The sequence below is a fragment of the Ziziphus jujuba genome, chromosome 8 (assembly GCF_031755915.1).
Source record: "Ziziphus jujuba cultivar Dongzao chromosome 8, ASM3175591v1".
Classification (NCBI taxonomy): Eukaryota; Viridiplantae; Streptophyta; class Magnoliopsida; order Rosales; family Rhamnaceae; genus Ziziphus; species Ziziphus jujuba.
Window position 1 is genome coordinate 8,053,740 of NC_083386.1, and position 23,975 is coordinate 8,077,714.

At 29.8% G+C, this 23,975-nt stretch overlaps 3 protein-coding genes across 3 annotated transcripts; all 3 read right to left on the reverse strand.

Annotated features, from left to right (window-relative positions):
* Window positions 1-810: 810 nt before the first annotated feature.
* LOC107413126 (small ribosomal subunit protein eS17) lies at window positions 811-2,874 on the reverse strand. The gene is made up of 2 exons (XM_016020992.4): window positions 2,716-2,874; window positions 811-1,447 (listed from the first exon to the last, which is right to left on the reverse strand). Exon 2 carries the CDS (start codon window positions 1,426-1,428, stop codon window positions 1,000-1,002), a length of 429 nt encoding a protein of 142 aa, XP_015876478.1. The 5' UTR covers window positions 1,429-1,447; window positions 2,716-2,874; the 3' UTR covers window positions 811-999.
* A 628-nt stretch (window positions 2,875-3,502) lies between these two features.
* On the reverse strand, window positions 3,503-5,535 carry LOC107413147 (pentatricopeptide repeat-containing protein At5g04780, mitochondrial). The gene has a single exon (XM_016021022.4). It carries the CDS (start codon window positions 5,479-5,481, stop codon window positions 3,604-3,606), a length of 1,878 nt encoding a protein of 625 aa, XP_015876508.3. The 5' UTR covers window positions 5,482-5,535; the 3' UTR covers window positions 3,503-3,603.
* A 6,221-nt stretch (window positions 5,536-11,756) lies between these two features.
* On the reverse strand, window positions 11,757-15,428 carry LOC107413153 (cationic amino acid transporter 7, chloroplastic). Its single transcript, XM_016021029.4, has 5 exons — window positions 14,691-15,428; window positions 14,347-14,566; window positions 13,916-14,264; window positions 13,556-13,790; window positions 11,757-12,526 (listed from the first exon to the last, which is right to left on the reverse strand). Exons 1-5 carry the CDS (start codon window positions 15,076-15,078, stop codon window positions 11,958-11,960), a joined length of 1,761 nt encoding a protein of 586 aa, XP_015876515.2. The 5' UTR covers window positions 15,079-15,428; the 3' UTR covers window positions 11,757-11,957.
* Between the last annotated feature and the right edge of the window lie 8,547 nt (window positions 15,429-23,975).

The following is a 23,975-nucleotide window of genomic DNA, read 5'->3' on the forward strand; positions in this document are numbered from 1 at the left end:
ATCTCTCTTTACTTCAACAATTTTTTTTTTTTTTTTTTGAAAGAATACAACCATTTGTTGAATGAGTACATTTGATAATGATAATAAAATTTTGATAAATTTTTATTTATGTCAAATAAAATGTTTTGTTTTGGCTTTCACAGCCTTTTAAAGGAGTAAAAGAAAATAAGATAGGCCTAATCATTTTAATTCATGTCAAATAAATGACATGCTCCAATAGCTATTCAAATTACTCTTTCTTTGTCAAAATTAATTTTGATGGCGAAGTAAGAGCCTTTTTTTTTTTTCTTTTGTTTTTTTTGGTCCCTGCTGTTGTGGAAAGGAAAAGATTTTGCCTTCTTTTAAATCCTTTATTACATAATTGCACTTTTATTACATAATTGAATATTTTTTTGTTATATGTTGTCCACGAATTATTTTACTTTCTTAGCATACGAAACCCACAAAACATTAAAAAATCAGAAAGCAAATTAGACAACCCTACACAATTAAATAAACTACCTTACAATCCTAAACGCCGATAAAGAAGGTCGTTCAATTTACTCGAAGCAATGCACTTTTAATCTTTTATAATAATAATAAGAATAATACCATATTCATTATTTTGCTTATAAAATTCTTCAATCCGTAGAGATATATATATATATATATATGTAGATATATTTATGCGTGCCCGTGCATGTTGATACACTTGACTAAGAACTGTGTACAGTAAAATAACATGAATCTTAAAAGATTAAGCAAATAACAAACCAACAAATGATCAACAATAGCGAAGCCATCAAAATTTGCACATTCTAACAAGTCAAATTAAATAAACTAAAATATCATTTTTCAAAATTCAGCATCAACTTAACATCCAATTAAACCAAAAGTAGAATATCCACTTGCCACATTACAAGTACCAAATGTCGAAAGGAACTACTAAGAACTTCAATAACATTTCAATATCGAATATTAACTCTGATCCTTAAAAAACCACACAAAGCCTCAATAACCTTAGTACCTCCTTCCACCTGCACCACCTCCCCGGCCGAAACCTTGAGTAGGAATTATAGTCTGGAGCTCAACTTCAGTAAGCCCAGGAATATCAGACATACCAAGAGCAGAAAGCATGTCAAGGGTCTCCTTATCAACCTTGATTTCATCGACCTTAATTGCTGACTCATCTGGCACGAAGTCCATGCGCCGCTCACGCTCCTCTTCTTGAAGTTTCAGAGATATACCCCTAACTGGACCTTTTTGAATTCTCTTCATCAGGTGAGTAGAGAACCCAGCAATCTTGTTTCGGAGCCGCTTTGAGGGGATGATGGCAACTTCTTCCAAGACCTTCTTGTTTGTGTGGAAGTCCAAGGTCATTCGAGAGTAGTATCTCTCAATCACCTGGCGTGAAGACTTCTTCACTGTCTTGGTGCGAACACGGCCCATTTTGCAGAATTTGCTGCTCCTGCAAAAAGAAAGATTTCAATTGAATACAGAATGACTGTGCCAATGGAAAATGTGTATATATATATATATAGCCAACAATAACAAGCTCTATACAGGAGAACCTCTCTTTTTTTCTTTCTTTCATTTTTTTTTTCTCCTTTTTCTTCCTCTTTTTTTTTTTTTTTTTTGGTGTGTGTGTGGTGAAAACATACAGGAGAACCTTGCAACTATGTATACAGAAATCAAAAGGAAGAACTCTATGCCATACTATTAAGCTCTATCCTATTAATGTATAAAAAATATATAGAAACCAAGGAAGAATTTTTTTGTTGCAATTTATTTGACCAATCAAAACCTTGATAAACAACATAGCAAATCTCCCCCTTCTATGCTACCAGCACCAACTTCAGTTTTTGTGTGAAACATGCAAGTCTTCAGCACAATTGGTAACTAAGAGAAATTTCAAAATGGGGAAGGGGAGACAAAAAACATAGTGCTTTGGATCCACATTCACATCACAATTGCTTAAAAGGGATAATTTTCATGTGTTATGAATCACACAGTTTCTGAACATTTGTTGCAAGTCGGATGAGAAACAATGATTTGGGATTTATTTCTTGTCACCCAAAAAAAAAAAAAAAAAAAAAAAAAGAACAACCTATTATGGGCCATATTATCTGGTAAATGACACTGGTGTTTCAATAAACATAAACTGCACTAAAGCACAAAAGACCGAAGCACCAGATTCAATTTTTAACATAAAGCATTTTAGCAGGTAGAAGTATTCCAATTGTCGAAGAACACCAACAAACACAAAAAGTAAAAATAAAAATAAAAAATTACGGTAACAAAATTTTAATGACGAAACCTGATTTACTGAAATCATAACCTTGAAAGCACAAAAGATACACATTAGTATCACCAAACTTTCTACCCACTAAATTATTTAGTCAAACAAATTCACCATATAGAAACAGGACTCCAAACATAATTTTCGAAATTATAAATTTGCATTCTCATTATTACTCCGCACAAACATTTACTCAAAACACTTGATCTCCCAAAAAACGATGACACCCATAAATACCAAACAGATCTTAGCCTAAGTTGTATGTAGTCAAAAAATCAATCAATCAATCATATAAATAAACACCAACCCAAATTCACCAAGAAAACAATAAATAAGAAAATAAACTGCACGTACACAGTGTTTGGTTGCTAAGAAACTGGAAGAAAATAAAGCCATACCATAATATCTGAAACAGAAACTGGAAGAAAATAACTTACAGAAAATGACGGCGAAAGCGTAGACGAGGACCGACGCCGAGGATAGCAAGAGAGACTGAGGCAGCTGCAGAGGTTGAAGAAACAGAGTTCGATTAAATACAAAGGGAAGCGACTATTAGGGTTTCTCCTTTGTGTTTCTGGACCCGACTTTTACTGGGCCAACCCGACCCATCTGATTGGCCCTATCCAATTGGTACAGGCCCAACAATTATCCATGTTCGGACCTTTTAGGCCTAATCACCTGAAATCTTCACACCATAAAAAATTAATAAAAATAAAAATAAAAAATCACTAACTTTTTTTCCGAGTTGATAATTCTTCAAAAAAATAAATAAATGAAACAGAAAATATGGGCTTTGATAGTTCTTTGAGTCTACCAAACAGATATAATTAATTTTATAAGATTCGGTCAAAGAAAAAAACAAAGATAATTATTTTTATAATAAATTCTTTATAATTTTCTCTTATATTTCCTTCAACTTGAACAGCCAAATAGAATAAATTTTTTATTTATTTTCTTTGTTTCCTTTTATTTGAAATTTTAGATTTCATGTTGATAATGAAATTCACTTGAATTTTAATTTTTCTTTTTCTTAAAATTAATTCTTAATTTATTAATATTGTGATTCTACTTCATTTTCCAGAACATATATGTATTTAAATCAGCAAATGCTATATGTCATGCTTTAGGTACCCAAATTATGCTAGCTATTCAGATAAGACAGACCTTCGCAATGCCCGCCGCATTATAAGTACTTCTCTTAATAAAAACCAAAAGGTTTAAAAATCCTTAAACATGGATTATTATTTTCCATTAAATTAATCTGTATTTCCTTTTTCAGTGTAAACCATACTGCAGAAATAGACAGTGAGTGAACAAGTTTTTGTTCACCAGAAATCCCTGCAAGAACAATATCCATTCTTAAAAAGGTGAAACCGGTTTGTGTCTCTAACAATGATCTCCCTTCCTGTAAAACTTGATGCAAGCTTCATAAAGGAATGGCAATCCCCACAGATTCTAAGGTTCTTCATGATTCTAATAGGTGCATTTGGAGGTAAGCACATCAGTCCAAAAGCAAGAGCAAGTTTCTCACTGTGGTGCCTCAAAAGTTCATGCTTTTTGCTATCTTCCACAAAATGATGGTCATGTTCAATCTCAACCATGTAATCCAGTTTCTTCAATTCTTCCATCAAATTGTCCAATTTCGAATAAATCTCAGCAATTCTAGGATGGTTTCTTTCTCCAACCATAAAGGAATGAACCATGTCCTTTATTTCAATCCAACTTTTGCCTCTCTCTTTCTTCACCTCATTTTCTTTAAGAAACTTCCTTGACCTTGCAACTTCATCCCATCTTTTATTTGCTGCATAAATATCCGAAAGCAAAATGTGGTTTCCTGCATTATTAGGTTCCATCTCAAACAAATGCCCTGCAGCTACCTCAGCCAACTGAAGATTTCCATGGATCCTACAAGAAGCCAAAACCGAACCCCACATGGAAGTGGTGGCCTCAAATGGCAAGTTCTCTATCAAATTGTGAGCTTCATCAATCCGACCTGCCCGTCCAAGACTATCAACCATGCTAGAATAGTGAAAAACATTGGGCAAAACCTTGTGTGCTTTCACCATGAGCTCAAAATATTTTCTTCCTTTTTCAACCAAACCCATATGACTACAAGCAGATAACACAGAGATGTATGTAACTTCATTGGGGTACATACCAGTCTGTTGCATTTTCTCAAATAAGATCATCACTTCCTGGGAGTAAGCATGTCTAGCAAACCCGGAAAGCATTACATTCCATAAAACTATATTCTTATCTTCTACATCTGTAAATACACTGTAAGCATCTTTTATGCTACCACATTTTGCATACATGTCTAAAAGTGAGGAAGCAACAAATACATTTGAACCAAATCCTGTTTTACATAAAAGGGCATGAACCTGGTTCCCTTCAATCATTGATGCCAAACCTGCACAAGCACATATGATGGATGAAATTGTAAACTGATTTGTTTCCAATCCCATTGTTTGAGCTCTGTGGAACAATACCAAAGCTTCCTCATAAAGTGCATTTTGCACATATCCAGCCACCATAGAACTCCATGTGACATCACTCCTCTCTGGCATACACTCAAAAACAGTGCTTGCTTCCTTTATGAAACCACACTTTGCATAAACATCAAGCAACGCAGTCCCCACAAAGATATTCGAATCAACTGCTACCTTAATAGCAAAAGCATGCAATTGTTTACACTCAAACAAAGCATATTTCCCAGCACAAGCGCATAGAATGCTCGAAACTGTGAACTCACTAAGTGGGGTTCCTTCTCTTTGCATTTGCAAGAAAAGGCTAAGAGCTTCGTGCTCCTTCCCGCTCTGGGTAAGTGACCCAATCATTGTATTCCATGATACTAAGCTCTTCTCAGACATACTATCAAATACCTTCCGAGCACAATCAAGCAAACCACATTTGGAATACATATTAATCAGCATATTTGATGTCAAAGTGTCTCCTTCAAACCCAAAATGGATAATCTGTGCATGACAGACCATTCCTTCCAGGATTGCACCTGTTCTTGCACATTTTTGCAAGATGCCATGCAAATCAGGAAGTGGGGAAGCACTTTTGCCAACCCAAACAAAAGCTTCTGGGATTGTTGAACTACCAAGTTCAACATTGGCTATGGCAGAGAATTTTCTGCAATAAAAACCAATATTTTCCTGCACTCTGTGTCTATATCTCCTCAAATACAAATAGATCATGCTTTCTCATGGTAATAGCCTTTGAAAGTGTGGCAAATTGCCAAATTGGCAACGAGTCCCAGTGTCTTAAAGGGGCACAGCCTCTGAAAAATGGGTCAACCCAATGAACAATAATGGATTTACAGGCCTAACGCAAAGCCCACTGACCTTGAACTATCTAAAGCCCATATGAAACATGGATTGGGTCCAACATTTTCCAAATTATTTTTTACTTTTAGTATTCGGCTTTCGCTACAATTTGGTCCAAAATTTTTTTTTAATTACCCACCAGGAATTACTATTACACTTTTATCTTTCTAACCTTGCTATGTTTTCCGTAATTATCCAAACTCAAATTTCTCTTTCTCTATACATACTATGGAAAGAAATTTTCTAGCCTTTGTTAAAAAGGAAAAAATAATCTTTTTATATGTGTTACAACTTAGAAATTCAATTCCACAAGTAAAAATACACAATATTTACAGATAATATTAAGAATAATAAATCTCTGTGTTTAATTAATACTATTTTTACCACCAAATGATAAAAATAATAATAAGAGTTGTAGTAATATTATCTCTATATATGTTTCCCCCTTTTTTCAGGAAAAAAAAAAAAATGTTGCCCTTTTGTTAAAATTCTGACTATACCCCTTCCCCCCCTAGTTTTCCAAATTTAGAAGAAATTTCGAGTTTGCAAGAAAATGACTGTGTTAGATGCTTTTTTAGTCATGTAATGCAAGTTTTCAATCCATTATTGACACCCCATTAAAGTTTTTTGGGTGCAACTGCAGAGTTTATTGACATTGATAACTCTACACCATCCAATGGCACTGATAATTGGAGGTCTTGAAAAGAAAAAGAAAAAGAAAGAAAAAAAAAAAAGGCACTCAAAAAAAAAAAAAAAAATTGTCGATGATCATCACCAAATGGTCAGATCAGATGGAACATAGATTGTCATATTGATGTGTGCAATCAAAAATTGAGGGAGACAGAAAAGGGGCAAGAAAAGGACCTCAACTACACAAACATATTGTATAGTGGACCTCCACATGTTTCTTATCTATAGCTTTATGTAAGATGACTTCCCCCAATTCTCTATCATCCTTTTTACCTCTTTTTTTTTTTTTTTTTTTTTTTGAAGCCCCAGCTTTATATATTTTAGTTATTATTATATTACTCACAAAGTGGGTTTGATTTCATTTGCAAAAACCTTTTTATACAAATCAAAAACCACAATCTTAACTACCTGAAAGTCCAAACTGAGTGCCTCCCACCCCTTCAAAAACCACAATCTTCCTCACCCTCTTTTATTTGCGTCTTCTGTTCTCCTTCCTCTTTTGGTGATGTACTTTTCATGGACTCTAATCAACTTTAAGTCGGAATGATTTGCAAGTTGTAGTGGGCAAAATCATATGACTTTTTGTGGATGGGTCCCCAATGATAAAAGACCAAGTTGGTAGGTCCACTAAAGCCCTAGGGTAGGGCAAATCGCTTTTACATGCCACATTAGCCAAAGTAGAAGCCTCATGCAGGGCAGGTTTAGGGAAAAGTGAGTGCTTTTTGGGGTTTTTTGTTGTTTTTTTGGCACAATGAAAAAGACAAGTCTCCCATTTGATGCTTCCAATCACCTTAGAGAGTCTCGCAACTCAAATTTTTTGACCACTTACAACTAAAAGGTTGACATGGATCATGTGCTCATATATTCTATTGCCCAAAATGACATCAAGGCCAAATCATCCAAGAGGGTTAGACCATTTTTATTTAGTATATAGGTTTGCTTTTTTTCCTTTTTTCTTTTTTTTTTTTCCCTCTTTTCCATTATGAAATTTGAATATTTGATATTGGTTTTGCTCAAGAACATGACAACTTGCTTTTTATTTAATTGTTTATCTTGGGAGTAATACATACATTTCATGATCGAAAAGAATAAGAGTAAAAAGACCCTGACATGCTAATGGAGAAAAGAAAGACTCATAGGTTATTTTATTCAAAAGTATCTATTTACACAATAGATACCTAATTAGCAAGGCCAAGCCTCCTAATGCAAACAACTTTATCTATTTATTTTGCATCTCTTTCACAAATAATATTGACAAAATCAATTTTCTACTTTACAAGTGAGAGGGCATTAAGAATTTCATGAAATTATGTCACTTAAAAATTGTTAATAATTTCTGTGAACATTCTCATATTGATAGAAATTCAGGAAACAAATTGTTGCATAAACATTCATCTTCACATCACCAAACAGGGAACACAATTAATAATAATAGCACTGTTGAATATGTTCTGGCACTACTCATGAGAATTTTTTCTTTTTCGTTTTTTCTTTAGTTCAGCAAATCATTATGCCTATAATGCCTTTTACAACCTGAGCCAAAGTGAAGATAAGCATGCTTTTTTTGTTTGATATGAAATATTTGCTTTATTTAAGAAAATTATAAAGTAACAAAATCATTAATGAAACATATAGAAATTTATTACTCGTTAATTAGCTTTATCATGTTTTGAGAATGTTTGTTCATTATGACTAAAATATTATAAATATATCTTTTGTTTTTTTAGAACATATCTTAAAATTATAAAATTAAAAGGATGTATTCAATTTAGAATTTCAACGATTTAGTATATAGTAGTTTAGAGGTATTTGATTTAGATTTTAAAATAGTCCATATAAGTCCAATGATATTTAAATTCAAATTTTAATGAATTTTATAAAAATCTATTAAAATCTATATATATTCAATTATAATTTTATATATATATATATTTTAAAATCTATAGGTATTCAAAAAGTCATTGATTTTAAAAGATTTTAAAAAATATTAGATTTGAAATAATTTTAAAAGTAAAATTATGAAGAAAATTGTCTAATATGAAATTCAACTTTAACTTTAAAGATTTCATTAAATTTTTATAAATTTTTTATGGAATCTATGGAATTACATAACAATCTATCAAATTATTTAATTCATTTTAAATTCATTAAACTCTAAATTGAATATATTTTAATAAAATTAAGTTAATTTCTAAATTGAATATATTTTAATAAAATTAAGTTAATTTCTCATAGAATAATTAATAATAATAAATAAATAAATAACTGAGCATAAACAATTATTATTTGCATGGATTTCTTGGGACTGATATATTATAGTGCCTTTTTGTGCTTTGACTTGGAATCCAAGTGGTGGAAATAAACAATTGCAATTCCACTTGTAAATGGCATCAAATAGTCCTCCATTTTCTAAGATGCTTGATGGAGCATCCGTTTTATCCATTTAACCCCATACCTTACCGTATAACTTCTCATTCCGAATAACTATTCCATTTTCTCTCCCAAAAAAAAAAAAAAAAAATTTGTGGCATTTACCAAAAATATACTAGCTTATAGGATCTCACATCGCTTTCAAACTACGTTTTAGTATTGTATTTGTATGCGAACTTAAAATCGCAAAATAACTTGGTTAAAGAAAAAAATTTAAAAAATAAAAACCAAAAACCGGCACAATTTGAAGTTGTGTCAAATTTTGTATTTATGTTCTTTTTTTTATTCTTTCACTTTATAGTTAACTAACTTAGATTTTTAATAAACTTTCACTACTATTAATTATTATACAATTAAATGAAAAAGAAAAAAAAATAAGAACTCTAACCAACCGTATTACTAAACAATACTTAATTGCTAAGACAATTAAAAATGATAATATATAGTAAAAAAAAAAAAATTGGTGAAAAGTAAGATATTCTAGAAAAGTTAATTTTATGGTCAGTGATTATTCATGCCAGATTCACCACTCACATAAGATATAATAAAGAATTCAGGTCAAGATTTCAAGAGGAAAAAAAAAAAAAAAAAAAAAGGGAAGAACTTTAACTCGGATGCTGAAAATTACTTCCTAAAAAAGGCCAGGAATGGAATTAATTTTTGTGGGATTGGATTTTCCCCTTTTTTTTTCATTGGGCAAATTCAATTTTAACATGTATTAGTAGTTTTTTTTTGTTTTTTTTTTTTTTTGGTTGGAACAACAATATATTTTCAGTAGGGAGAAATAAGCTGTACAAAGTCCAAAAGAAAAGAAGATCCATGAGAAAAAGGAAATACACAAGGGCTGCTTTGCTAACCAGTCAAGCCGATTTATTGGCTGTGGCAAGCACAAAAGAAGTGGAAAGATAAATAAAAGAGGATTTCAAGAGCAACATACCATCAATTAAAGCTCTTCAAGTCACACCACCCCACAAAATCAAATTGGGACACAAAGAGCTGTTGGAGCCCATAATAATAATAATAATAATAATAATGATAACAAAATAATGACAATTAGAAGACTAAAGGAGACAAGGGCAATTGACTGAAGGAGTAGACAACCAAGACAGAATTTAGATAGAGAAGCCAAAGATAGAAGCAGCATGATGACCATTTTCATTTTTTTATTTTTGGTTCCTTTTTTATTTTTGTCAATCTTTGAACAATGAAAGAATATTAGATAAGACATGGTCTTTGACTCTTGTCTCCATTTTTAACATTCTGATTTTTAAAAAAATAATAGAAAAAAAAAAAGATCCTGATTTTCTTTTCTCTTAATTTTTCTCAAAGTATTTTTCTTTTCTGAGAAAATAACTTATTAAGCAACTGATTTAGTCGTATAATTAATTGATCATTGAATTATAAGACTAAAGGAGCCAAGGGCAATTGACTGAAGGAGTAGACAACCAGGACTCAATTTAGATAGAGAAGCAAAAGATGGAAGAAGCGTGATGACCATTTTCTTTTTCTTTTTCTCATTTTTTTTTTTAAAAAAAAAATTGGTTCCTTTTTTACGTTTGTCAATCTTTGAATAATGAAAGAATATTAGATAAGACATGGTCTTTGACTCTTTTCTCTTTTTTTAAGATTCTGATTTTTTTTTAAATAATAGAAAAAAAAAAAGATTCTGATTTTCTTTTTCTCGTATTTCAATTTTCTCTTCCCTTTCTTTTAATTTTTCCCAAAGTATTTTTCTTTTCTGAGAAAATAATTAATTAAGTTAATGATTTGGTATATTTGGGATGTCACCTGTAATGGGGTATATGATCAAATTGACAAAAGCCGAAAGGTCATGGTATCAGGGATGAACAAATCATGATAGGGGAATAATCACATATTAATTATTAAGGGGATTTGGGAATATAATAAAAATGACCAATTTGAAATCTTCTTCTTTTTTTCTTTTTTTTTTTTTTTTCAAAACATAAATAATTACCAATAAAAAATATATATATTATATGACAATTTAAATAATTTTTATATTTAAAATTTTAAAATAAAAATAATATAATTAAATATTTCAATTAAAAAATTAATATGTAAAATAATGATAATCACTAATGAAAATAAATAATAATTTTTTTTAATAATTACAAAAATTATGTCATTAATGAAAACAAATAACAAAATTTTTATAATTACAAGTCACTAATGTACTTCTTCTACACTTATATTTTTTTTTTTTTGTTGCTTTAATAACCTTATTGTAGTTAGTAGGCATATGTTTCGCAACTGGTTTAGGATGATTGGAGTTTGATTAGAGAATAGAATTATAGAATCAGTAATGAGTCCCTTTTCTGCAAAACCATAAGCGGATAATACTTATCTATCGGAGAAAAAAGGGCGGATACTACTCCTTTAACTTATTGTCGGCGGAAACTATATTCGGATTTAATCCATATAAATATTGTATTTATAATGTTGACCACAGGAGATGGGACAATTGAATTGAGAACCAAAAATTAAAAATTAAAAATGTCGGCCACAGATTCTCCCTAGCATCCAATTACAACTTAATTTTCATACCAGAATTTATCGCATATAATTTAATAACTCTTACCCAAAAATTTAAAAAAAAGAAAAAAAAAAGAAAAAAAAAAAAAGAATAATTTCGTATCCGTACATTGCTTTTTTGGTAAGGATACTTTCTATTTTTAAATATTAAATTCTTGGTACTACAATGGAAATAAAGAAATTATAAATAAAATAAAAAAACCAATGTAAAACAAGAACTAAACAGTTTGCCTTTTGTTGCTCGTGAATTCTTAATGAAACAAAAATCTGAAAAAAGAGTTCAAAAAGAAGAATAACTTTACTCTTCTGCTTTCTCAATAAGATGTTTTTCCTTCATTGACTAAAAGGTCAAAAACAAAAAACATCTAATTCCCAAAGTTGATGGATTACATGGCCATAATATACAAAAAAAAAAAAAAAAAACATTAAAAGAAAAAAGAAAAAAAAAAAAAAAAAAAGGGGGAAAAGTGACACAACCTAAAGCTGTTGGGCCTATTTCCAATTACCAACAAGAAGTATACAATTTGCCATTCCTGCAAAAACAGCAGTCTATTTTCTATCCTATTCTATTTCTTTCCTCTTTTGCCCTTCACTTTTCTAAGTAAGCCATCAACCTTCCAAAACTTTTAGGTAAATACAAAAATTAAAAAAAAAAAAAAAAAGGACCAAAATTTCTAAACTTTGAGACTTTGATCCTTGACTTCTTCAGCTTCCATGTTAATTTGAACATTCTTTAGAATGAGAGACCCATCACCTTCTGCATCAAAGCTAGCGTGAACACTGTAGAAAACATAGACGAGCACAGCCAGAGCAGAAAAGAATCCAAATCTCACATATGAAGGTCTATCCAAAGACCCCAACAAAAATATGTTCAAGAAGATCGAAGTGGATGGTATCCATGGCATCAGGGGTACGCCCCAGAACTGGGGCTTACTCACTTGAGGAACCATGCAATGGAAGAGTTGAAGTATTGCAATCGCGATTACAGCGCTTGCACAGAGCATGAAGCCTTTAGGCTTCCCCGAAGGGGCGAAATGCCAAATGAGAGTGAAAATGATGGCGGTGAAGGAGAAGGAGCAGAGGAACGACAATGTGGGCCATGGATTCGTCGTCCCAACTGCAACATAGCGCCTATAGATCACAGCATTCGCCACCATGTAAAAGACAAAGAGAGTACCAATGGACACGAGGTTGAGTAGGACGTTTAGATCGGTGAAAAGGGCAATTAAAGCTGTGAAGATACCTGAAAAAATAAAATAAAATATGTGCATATGTTAGAAAAATACATAAATCATAGCTTAAATTTGTGCATGTCATGATAGACTTTTGCAAAGGCGTGCTAATCTTTTTTGGGATAAAAACGAAGTATGGTGGGTAGTCAAAAGCATCAAATAAATATATATATATATATATATATATATATATATATATTACAAAAGGATTGAAATAAAAATCCGCATGGTTTTTGATCAACTTGGCCTGGCCTTAGCAAGTCACTTTCACTGTTGCCTCCAATCCAAGGATCTATCTTCCAAAACGAACATGGTTGGACCTCTTTAGACCACTTGTTCTTAAAATAAGATCTTGTAATGACCTCAAAAACAAAATCAAAACTCGAATTCGAAAACACCGCTGAGATAAGCAAATCATGAATACGAAAAAAAAAAAAAAAAAAAAAAATAGGCTACAGCAATTAGCACACCGTACAGCCGTTCAACAAATAATTATCACACACAATCATAAGATCACCATAATTAAAAATTTGTCATTCATCTCCTTTTATCCAAATCCCATGTTAAAAAATAAATAAATAAAAATGATTTCTTTTTAAGTGGCCAAAGCACCGAATGAGAAGAGAAATCACAAGGAAAATCTTCCCTTCTTAACATGTACTAGTACCAAGTCTTGTATTGATATTAAAGCATAATCAACAATGTAATATTCATTTAGTTTTTAACAAAATAATCAATCATCAGAAATATTTGCACTTGGGGAGACCCCCCATGATAAGAACAATGAGGATATCCTCATTGAATCCTAGTCCTCTCAAAAACCAAAAACGGTTCATGTGGGGTCCAATCCGAACCAAAACGGATTTAAATAATTTTTAATCACAACAAACAAACAAAAGCCTTAAAAGCCAAGAAGGCAATGGCAAAACCTCAATGCACAGATACAGAGAGAAAACACACCCATCAAATATATTAAAAAAAAAAAAAAGAACAGTACAAAACAAAACTCATATCCCACCGCCGTGTGATTTTTTACTCACCGAGAAAAGCGGAGGCATTGACTGGCGTTGATGTCTTTGGGTGGACCCTAGCGAACCACGCAGGAACGACGCTGGACCGTCCGATCACGCACATGTACCGAGCCTGTCCAAGCATCGCCACCAACAACGACGTGAGGATCCCAAAGCTGGCCCCCACCCCGATCACGTTCGACACCCATCTCCAACCGTCCGATTTCCCGCGAAACGCCGCCGAAAAAGGATCATCAGCATCGATCTGCATTGGGGGGGTAATTTCGTCATTTTCCAGTCCAAAATGGGAACTTTAATTAAGACAAATGATAAATCCAATAATTTTGTTTTTATTTATTATTATTATTTTTTTTCGCCTTTTTCGGTTACCATGTCGTAAGGGAGAAGCTTGGACATCGAAGCGGCCATTAAGCAGTAGAGTACGGTAACGATGATAACGGAGCCGGATACTCCGATTGGGATATCCTTAACCGGGTCACGAACCTCTTCGGCCATGGTGGAAACGGCGTCGTATCCAATATAGCTAAGGTAAACCATGGCTGCCCCACTGAATACACCCGAAGCTCCAAACGGAAAGAACCCGGATGGGTGAGCCGGGTCACCTGGTTCAGTGAAGTTCTTCCACTCCCCCTTCCAAAAACCCACCAAGATCACGAAGATGATGAACAGAATATGCAGCGCCGTCAACACCATGTTCACCACTGAGCTCTCTCGAGTACTAAAAAACGATTCGAAACGACGAAAGTTTTAGAAGCAAAATTTTTCAGAGAAATGGGAGGTTGTCGTTTTGCGATTTTTACCTGTAGCAGATAATGAGTGTGACGGCCAAAACGACGATGACGGCGACGACGTCGATTTCATCGAAACCCTTCGGGAGTCCGACTACGGTGATCCTCCATTTCTCAGTGGAGACGCCGATGGCAGTACCCAAATAGGCCGTGAATCCCCTCGCAACGGCGGCGTTCGACATCACATAGTCCATCACGAGGTTCGCACCGGTCAGAAATGCAGCGAACTCACCTGAGAAAAATACCAAAAAACCCACAAAACCAATCCCAATCGTTAAATTTCATACCACATTACGAAACGAAGCGGCGAAGAGAGACGGGAAAAAGGGTGGTGGAGATTTGATAAAAACACGCACCGAAAGTGACGCGGAGGTAGCTGAAGGCGCCGCCGGCGACCGGCATGTCGACGGCGAACTCAGTATAACAGAAAGCCGAGAGAAGAGCGCAGAGTCCGGCAATAGCATAAGATATAACAACGGCCGGACCAGCGTTAAGCCGACTAGCACGGCCTGTGGTGACGAAGACACCAGCTCCAACCATCCCACCTATACCGAACCCAACAAGGTCGAACCACCTCAAGCTTTTGATCATGTCGGACCCAGAACGAGCTCGGACCCGGCTCATTTCTTCAAAAGAGGTTGAAACGGAACAGGCACGGCAAACGAGACGTGAAGGGGTCTGAGAGAGTGAGCGGAGGTAGACCCGAAAGCTTGAGAAAGAGGAAGAAGAAGAATGGGTCTCCATTTTTTTTGCGAAGGCCCCCAATGGGTTTTGATTTGGGGAAAATAAGGATCGGATGGATTTGGCGAAGAGAAGAAGAAGAGCGAGTGATTTAATAAGGGGGAGTGGGAGTGAAAAGGAGAGGGTGAGTTAAGAGAATCTGACAAAGACGGTGAATAAAAATTAATTAATTAATTAATTGATAATATATGTATATATATATATATATATATATATATATAACAACCCCACTTTTCTAATCCTCTTTATACAATGAAGATGAAGAAGAGGACCGAAACTTTTGGGCTTTGCTTTTTGAGGGTCCCTCCTGACTGAGAGAAAAGTGGATGGAGGAGAGCCATGAAGAGACATATGTATTCAATCTTATATATATTCGCAAAACTTGACAGATTTAAGAGTATTTTCAAAGTGACTGTGAAAGAAGGTGTATCTTAATTTAAAAGGTTTTAATATAAATTTATTTGGAATTTAAAAATTTAGCCGTATTGAATGTAGATTTGTAAAGACTACAAAAATTATATAGTATTTAATATAAATTTTTAATAATTTTAAAAATATTTGTAAAGTAATGTTGTATTCAATTAAATTTTTTTAAATATTAATAAAATTTATATGTATTTAAATTGTCAATAATTTTTATTAATTTTTGAAGATTCCGATTTATATTGACTTTTGAATAAAAATAGAAATATTTACCTTATAAATTATCTTCCATCCACTTTTCAAAGCTTTTTAATATTTCATCCATTTTTTTTTTTTTTGACCTTTCCATGAACTTAGAGAAGATTCAAAATGCATCTCATTTTTTTTCCCAATTTTCATAAATATGAAAATATAAATAATTAATTAATAATTTTTTTTCATTTACTTTATCACATAAATATGTAGATTTCACGCTTACATCACTTTAATTCATTGATTTTTCTCATGTTGTTTTTCTTTTATTTTACTTATCTCTCAAAAGCTCTAATTTGGCTTTATATTTTTTTTAATGTATTGTATTTCCTAAATAAACTATTATTTTTTAATATTATATATATATATATATAACTTTTGATTTGGATCGGAAAAAAGCTAGCTATTTCTATTTATCATTATCATTTTTTTATACTCAGTATTACAAAAAGTAAAAGAGTTGTACCTTTATGAATTTTTACTGCTATTTTTATAACTAATATTTAATTTTTGAGATGATTTATAACTTTTTCTACCTTATTAAGAATAATATTTTTATTGCCACAAGAAAACATAATTTTTTCTACAAATTCTATATTATATTTAGAAGTCAATGAAAATATATAAATGTATATGAAAATCTTTTAAAATGAAATGTATTAAAGTTAATAAAACTCTTTCATAATTCTACAAGACTATAAAAATCGATCAAATTTGCAAAAATCAATCATTTAAAAAAGTCAAGCAAAGATTTTTTAAAATTTAAATTGAATATACTTTTTTAAATATTTTTGTTTTTAACCAAAAAAAAAAAACTGTATTTTATCAAATAAAGTATACCAAATAGTACTCCAACGGATATGGGGTGTGTGTGTGTGTGTGTGTGTGTGTGTTTTTTTATTTTATTTTTTTTAATTGAGGGCTATTTGTTAATGTATATATTTATTTTGATACTGATATAAAGATTCCAGTTCCGATTATTGGTTGAAAAAACCTTATAGTAAAAGCCTTTTACTTTTTATTTCCATTTATTTGTTTAAGTTTCTAGTTATCCATATTAAAATTACATTATTCAACCAATAAAATGATATCACATTAACTTTACCATATTATTTAAAATAATCCTTTTTTTCCCCAAAGCACTACTATCACCTCAGTTGCTTTATATGTTTGAAGATAGAAGAAGATAGATAGGTTTTTTTAAACATATGTTTGATCCAAACATAAAATAGTTCTTTCCACAACAATTCTAATATTTAGCATAACATTTTTGTATGGAAGTACTTGTTAAAATTTTGGAATTGTTATTTTAGTATTTATACTAGAATGCTCATGTTTTATTTTTAAAATTTAAGTTTTCACTATCAATGTAATATTTTGAATTGGAGATTCTCTAAAGCAAATATACAGTGTAAGAGTGGAGTGGGAGTGTGGTACTTTGGTTTGACCTGAAAACAGTGTTGTTTGGAAAATAGAATTATAAATTATAAAAAAATTATAAATTAAAAAAAAAAAAAAAGACTCTTCCATTTATCCAAAATCTACGTGGATTTTAGACATTGACATATATGAATAGTTGGGTGTTGGTCCTTTCCATCATTATCCTATTCCCCATCCATGAAAATAAATGATACCACTAAGTTAACCCCTTTTTCCCAATGTTCTAAGTAGTTGTAGTCTTGATAATGCCATACCCATATAATATGGAAGAGTGTTATGAGAGACTAGGACTACCACTAAAAAGTTAAATAAAAAAACAAAGGATTACTACTTAAAAGGAAAAAAAATTTCATTCTTTTTTGCCATTTGGCAATTAGAAGTTGATGTTAGAGACAATTACGTATCCACGATTTTTTTTTTTTTTTTTGCAAATCAGAGATGTAGAGTTTACATTGTTTTAATTAGAAAATTGCTACTATATGAAATCTGGTATAAGCTATTAATTAAATTATACAAAACTACTTAAATTGGTTTTATTTTTTTTATCATTTATAATAATTATTTTTCTATTTTAATGTTTCGAATTTATGATCTTGTAAATATAAATATAAATGTTTACTAATTGAATGATACTTACTTAACTAAAATACTTAAATTGTTAGTTGGCATATATGAATGCTAACCATTTTAATTTAAGTAGAAAGTGAAATGCCAACTAAGAATCCATGTTGTAGCAAGGTAATTAAGATTATTCCACTTTAAAAAACAAAATGTAGAGTAAGGATGTGATATGCATAATAATAATAATAATAATAAAAAGAAGGATATGGTTTCTTAGTGATAACTCATATGGAGCAAGTCATAAATGGGGCATAAAGTTATTAATTATTATTGAATTCAATTAAATCAATATGCTTATTTTTTTTAATATTTAATAATAATTTTTATTTATGATAAAAAAAAATATAATTAGAAGCAAGTAAATTCAAGAATAATATTGACACATGATACTTGGTACATATCTTAATACATTTATTTGGTATCCTTAGTATTAATTCCAAACATAATATATTTTTTTAATCAAATTTCACTTTTTTTTATAAAAAAATTTTTTTTTTAAAACTAAATTTGTATTCTATGAAACTTTTTTTCTTTTCTTTATTTTATATGAAATTTATTTGAATCAATTTCATAGTTGGGATGGAAAAATTAAACACACATGTGTTATTACATTTTGAATTAAATTAACATATGGCATCAAGTTTGATTTTATTATCAATGCACGTCTTAATATTTTATTTATTGTTGTATTTTATGAAATATTAATTCCGTCAATCAAGCTCTAGTCAGTCAGATATAATTTTCCAAAAATTATAACCATACTTTTGTTAATTAATATGGAACAATAATTACTAAAATATTGATATAAAAATATATGGTGGCGAATATATAAATTTATAGGATAAATTACATTAATAAATTTATAAGATAAAGTACATTAATACTCGTCGTATCTCACATCTTTTGAGATTTACCATCTTTTCCCCTAAAAATTACATATACATATATATATATATATATATATATTTTATTTTATTTTTTCTTGAAAAGTAAGTTATATTAACTAAAAGAAAAGGCTCAAAGCCAGAATAAAAAATTGGAGGAGAATCCAATTTTCCGCATTACAACCTCAGCAATTGACAAAGGAAGGAGCTCAGGCCTTAATGGAACCTGTACAAGACATGTCTGCGCCCCATTTCCACAAAAGATGAGCCAAGATTTTGGCAGTTCTAGGAATCCACACAAAAAAGATTTGAGTCAAAATAAGAACAATACTGGTTCAAAATGAGACACAAAAGTAGTATGGATAAAATCCACAATCCGTTCAATTCAATCTATTTTTAATGGTTTGAATTGGATTTTTATATTAATTGAATTGGATTGGATTCAAAATATTATAAATTGTATGGATTAGAAATATAAATCCACTCAAATCTAAATAATATATTATATAACTAAAAAATTATATATTTTTTATTTTTTTCATTTTTATATATAATTTTTAAATTTTTTTCTATTTTTATATATTGATTTTTAATATATATATATATATATATATATTTATATATTTTTTTTTCTTTTACATCTTCATATTTCAAATCCCAAATCAAATTGTAAGTTGTAACCCTAAACTAAATATTTACCTTTGTTGCCGCCCACCACCGGTCCATCACCATCACCATTATATATATATATTTTTTTACATCCCCATCATATATATATATCTACATATATTATATCCAATTGTTACTTATATATATATATATATATATGTTTAAATATAATTTATTGCTAATTTTATTGTTTTGATCTTTGTAGAGCTTACAGAATCAACTAAAATTAGTGAACCTGTCAACATTGATTGACTTATGATTTACCAGAGTTTTAAGGTTAAAAAACAAAAAGGAATTATGCATTGACTTATGATTTACCAGAGTTTTAAGGCTAAAAAACAAAAAGGAATTATGCATTGATTCTTGAGTGAATGAATTTTGACGAATGTATTATTTTACATTATTTGTTCTAACAATTTTAATTTGATTTTATAGGAGTGAGATGATGATATTAATGTTTTTTATTTAATAAGTACATGATGTGTATCATTTGCTACATTTTCTTTATTTTCTATTGTAGACTATATTGTATTATTCTAATTGTATTTTATGTTTGGATAATTATAATTTATTATTTATATTTTATATTTGAAAAAAAATTTATTTGTATTATATATTTATAAATTAGTAGATTTCAAACTGATCAACCAATCCAAATCAACCCGATCATAAATGGTTTGGTTTGGTTTGGATTTAATGTTTCAATGATTTGGTTTGGATTGTAAATTAAAAAAAACGATATGTATGGATTGGATTGTATTTTGATCCAAAACCGAACCAACCCAATCCATATCCACCGCTACATAAAAAACAATATTCAGCTTTCCAGTGGAGCTTGGAGGCAGAACTAGGATGATTAAGACTGGAAATAACAAACTGTGCATCGCATTCACAAGACTGGAAGTAACAACTATTATATTTGAAATCTTTCACGATCACCATTTGAAATTTTTGTTGGTCATCCACTCTCTGTCTTGACAACGGTCTGCTTTTTTAGAATTTTTTTTTTAAAATTTTGTATTGGACTATTAGACAATGATTAAGTTCTTCTCAAAATGACAAATTTGCCACTATTATATGTTCAATTGCACTATACTAGCTAGCTTCTTTTAGTAACAAAATTACAATTTTCTAAATTAAAAATGCTGACTTTTAATTCCTACATCAAAATTAGAAAAATAAAAAATAAAAAAATCCGCAAAATACACTACTCTTGTAAACTAATATATTCCCATTAAAAGTAATAATGCATACTTACATAAGAGTCCCTATTACTTGGGTGTTTAGTGTTTTTTAATGTTAAATAGTTTTGTTTAAAAAATTATGTACAAGAGAAGTGAGAAAATAAAAGGTAAGAAGATGGTGCTTTTGTAATTTAAAAAAATATAAAAAAATATAAAAAATGGCAAAACATATAGAGTGATAAATATTAATTGATTTATTAAATATTTTTATATTTTTTTTTTAAAAAAAAGGGCTCACCAAAAGTCCACATGAGAAATAACGTAATTTATTAAATTTTAAGGAAAATTAATTGAAAGTCGAAAGTCTGAAAAACATGTTAGAAATTAAAACTAATAATGGACACATTATAGACACATGGAGAATTAAAGTTAAAAGTAACCGGCGGGGTGCAAAACCACAAAGCCAAATCCAAGTGCATGAAGGCCATTTGGAGCAAGCGACAAGCGGTGATCGTCAGCAACCACTGTTACGTTGCTCAAAGCTGAAAATGGGACTCACGGGGCTAAAGGAAAAGAAGGGAAACGTGTAATATGACTTGTGCAGAGAAAAGTTAGAGTTATCATTTCGTTTTGCTTGGCAGTGAATATATACAGCTATGTGTACTAGAGATATGGATTACACCTAGATGCTTTAGTAGGTTACTTATGAGTTAACATACAAGATATTTATCCAAATAGTACAAGCTATTATGCAAAGGATAAGTTTCTTCAAAACACCAGATAATATCTACCAGATAATGCCCATACACATCATATGTTGTTCATCCGTTTAGGAGCTTTGAGACTTGGTTGTTATCTTGACATTATCAAAAATGAAATGTTAATATTTTATGGTTAGAAATATTAAATATAATTTAATTATGAATTGGCGAATTTTTTTGAAACCTAAGTGTAATTGTAGGTATTTAGTAAAAAAAAAGAAAAAAAAAGAAAAAGTGTAATTGTAGGTATATTTTATATGAACTGTAAGATGTTAGCATTAATTGAAATTTAATTTTTTTTTTTTATTTTGAACATTTTCAAATAGTATTTTAATAGGAGATGTGAGTGATATTATGCTAAAAGATATGAATAAAATAATAAAGAAAGAATATGATAAGGTTGATGATAATTGCAAAATTCAAAAATAAATTAATAATATTTTTAAAATAAAATAAAATAAAATAAAATAAAATTAACTTTTATATTTAAATATAAATTAATTAAATGATAATAATTTATTACTGCTAAATATCCTAATAGACTTTTTAGTGTCCTAACCCTATTTGTTCCTTTTCACTTTTTGGCGGACAGCTGCTTATGGTGTTTTGTTACTACTCTCCTGCCTTTAAAAAAGTGGTAGGTTATTTCAAAAAAAAAAAAAAAAAAAAGTAACAATAATAAAGTGGTAGATTTTATCACAAATATTCTCCATGATAAAATTTTACCCTTAAATAGTTATAGGAAGTTGCATCGTTTTTAAAATCAAAATATCTATCATAAATCAAAATATCTATCATTAGACTAAGACATACTTAAGGGATTGAATAGTTTGTCACATAATAGATTTGTTATTTATGACTTTTTCAGTTTATGTGAAAATTTTAGTTGAGATATTTAATTTTATTTTTTATATTAAAATTTTTAAAATAATTTTTTTAATAATAATTAATTAAATTATTATTTGGCATATAAATTTTATTTGTGATTGATCATTAATAGTAATAAATAATATTTTTTTTAAAATTTTTTATATATAGAAATAGTTTCAAAAAAAAATTATGAAATAAAAGAGCTATTTTGCAATAAAAATTAAATTTAGACTTATGTTTTTAAAATTTAAAATATATAAAATTCACAAAATAGAGAAAGTGCAGGTGTAGTTTTGTTTTGTTTTCTCTCTTGAATTAGAAAAGATAATAAATTTTATCTTCTGTTATTTAGTAATAAAATGGTAAGATAGAAATTACAAAAGTTTCATTTAATTTTAATTCCCCTAATTTATGTGAGGAGCTTCTAAGAGAAACTATCTCATTTTATTTTATTTTATTATATATATATATATATATATATATATATGCATATTTAAATTGGAGTTTGGAGATTCTAAATCAGGATCATTGTTTAAGTAAAACAATGGGTTTGCCAGGCAAAAGTTTTATTCAAGACCGAATATTACGATGCATATAGATAAATGTATAGTTGTGAGGAAATTAACCACATTTAATTAACTTTGACTAAAAACTATTATTTGAAGGTTTAAAACTATTTTTATATTACAACTTGAAAGAGGAATTTTTTTTATCTAAGTTGAAGGTGCATTCTCTATGATTATATGGTTGGGCTAAATCCACGAATACTTAAAAGTTTAAAACTAATCTTTGAGAAGTAATTATCAAAACATCTAAAAAATTCTCAAATATATTACATACCAAAAGTTCTTGATTCTCCTTTTTCATTTAAAATCATATATTTTTTTTTTCAATTTGAAGAATTCATTTGGTATGATTGATGAAAATAGAACTTTAAACTGTAGAATTTTATATAATATATATTTTTTAAAAAATAATTTTTATTAAAAAATGAATAAGTATTTTGTTGTAAATAAAAAAACTGTATTAAATGTTCATTAAGCTGTATTAAAAGAAGAAATTTTTTAGAAAATCTCAAAATTTGGACTTATTTAAAATAACTTAAAAAAATTTATTCTTTTATCAATAAATACATATTTAACATTTGCCAAACATCTTTATTTTTCTGATAAAAAAACATTTAGCCTCAAATAAAAATTTTAAATAAAAAAAAATTCTGCCAAAACAGAAGCAAGAAATAAAGATCATTGTAATGACTATCTTAATTAGATAATGATCCACCATTTTTGGATAAAGTTCAAGAAGATTCAACTTGTTTCTAATGGGCTGAAATAGATAGTAGGAAATGATGCTGCATTTTTAACATCCGTATATAGATATGTATAACGTTGCATTAATTTTGTCCATAAGATTATAATTTTAAAGTAGATAGTGGAGATCAGAAGACGATGATGGCATCTTTTACTTGAAAATATAATTTATTTATTTTTAAATTATTATTTGGAAAGAAAAGGCATATTAGCAACTTCACGTTTTACATGGCGCAATTTAATTGCATCCACAACACTTCGATCAAGTCAGATGCAAAACAAAAATCTATTATAATGGAAGCAAGATAATTAGATGTGTTTGACTTTCTGCAAACAATTATACCGAAATCCTCCAAGACAAATAATCCAAAAAATCTTTTACCACAAAAAATAATCCAAAAATCTAAACAAAATAGTTTTGTAAGCTTCTAATTAGACTATAGAAATATAGCAGAATTTTTTTTTTCTTCACTTTTTCTTTCTCTG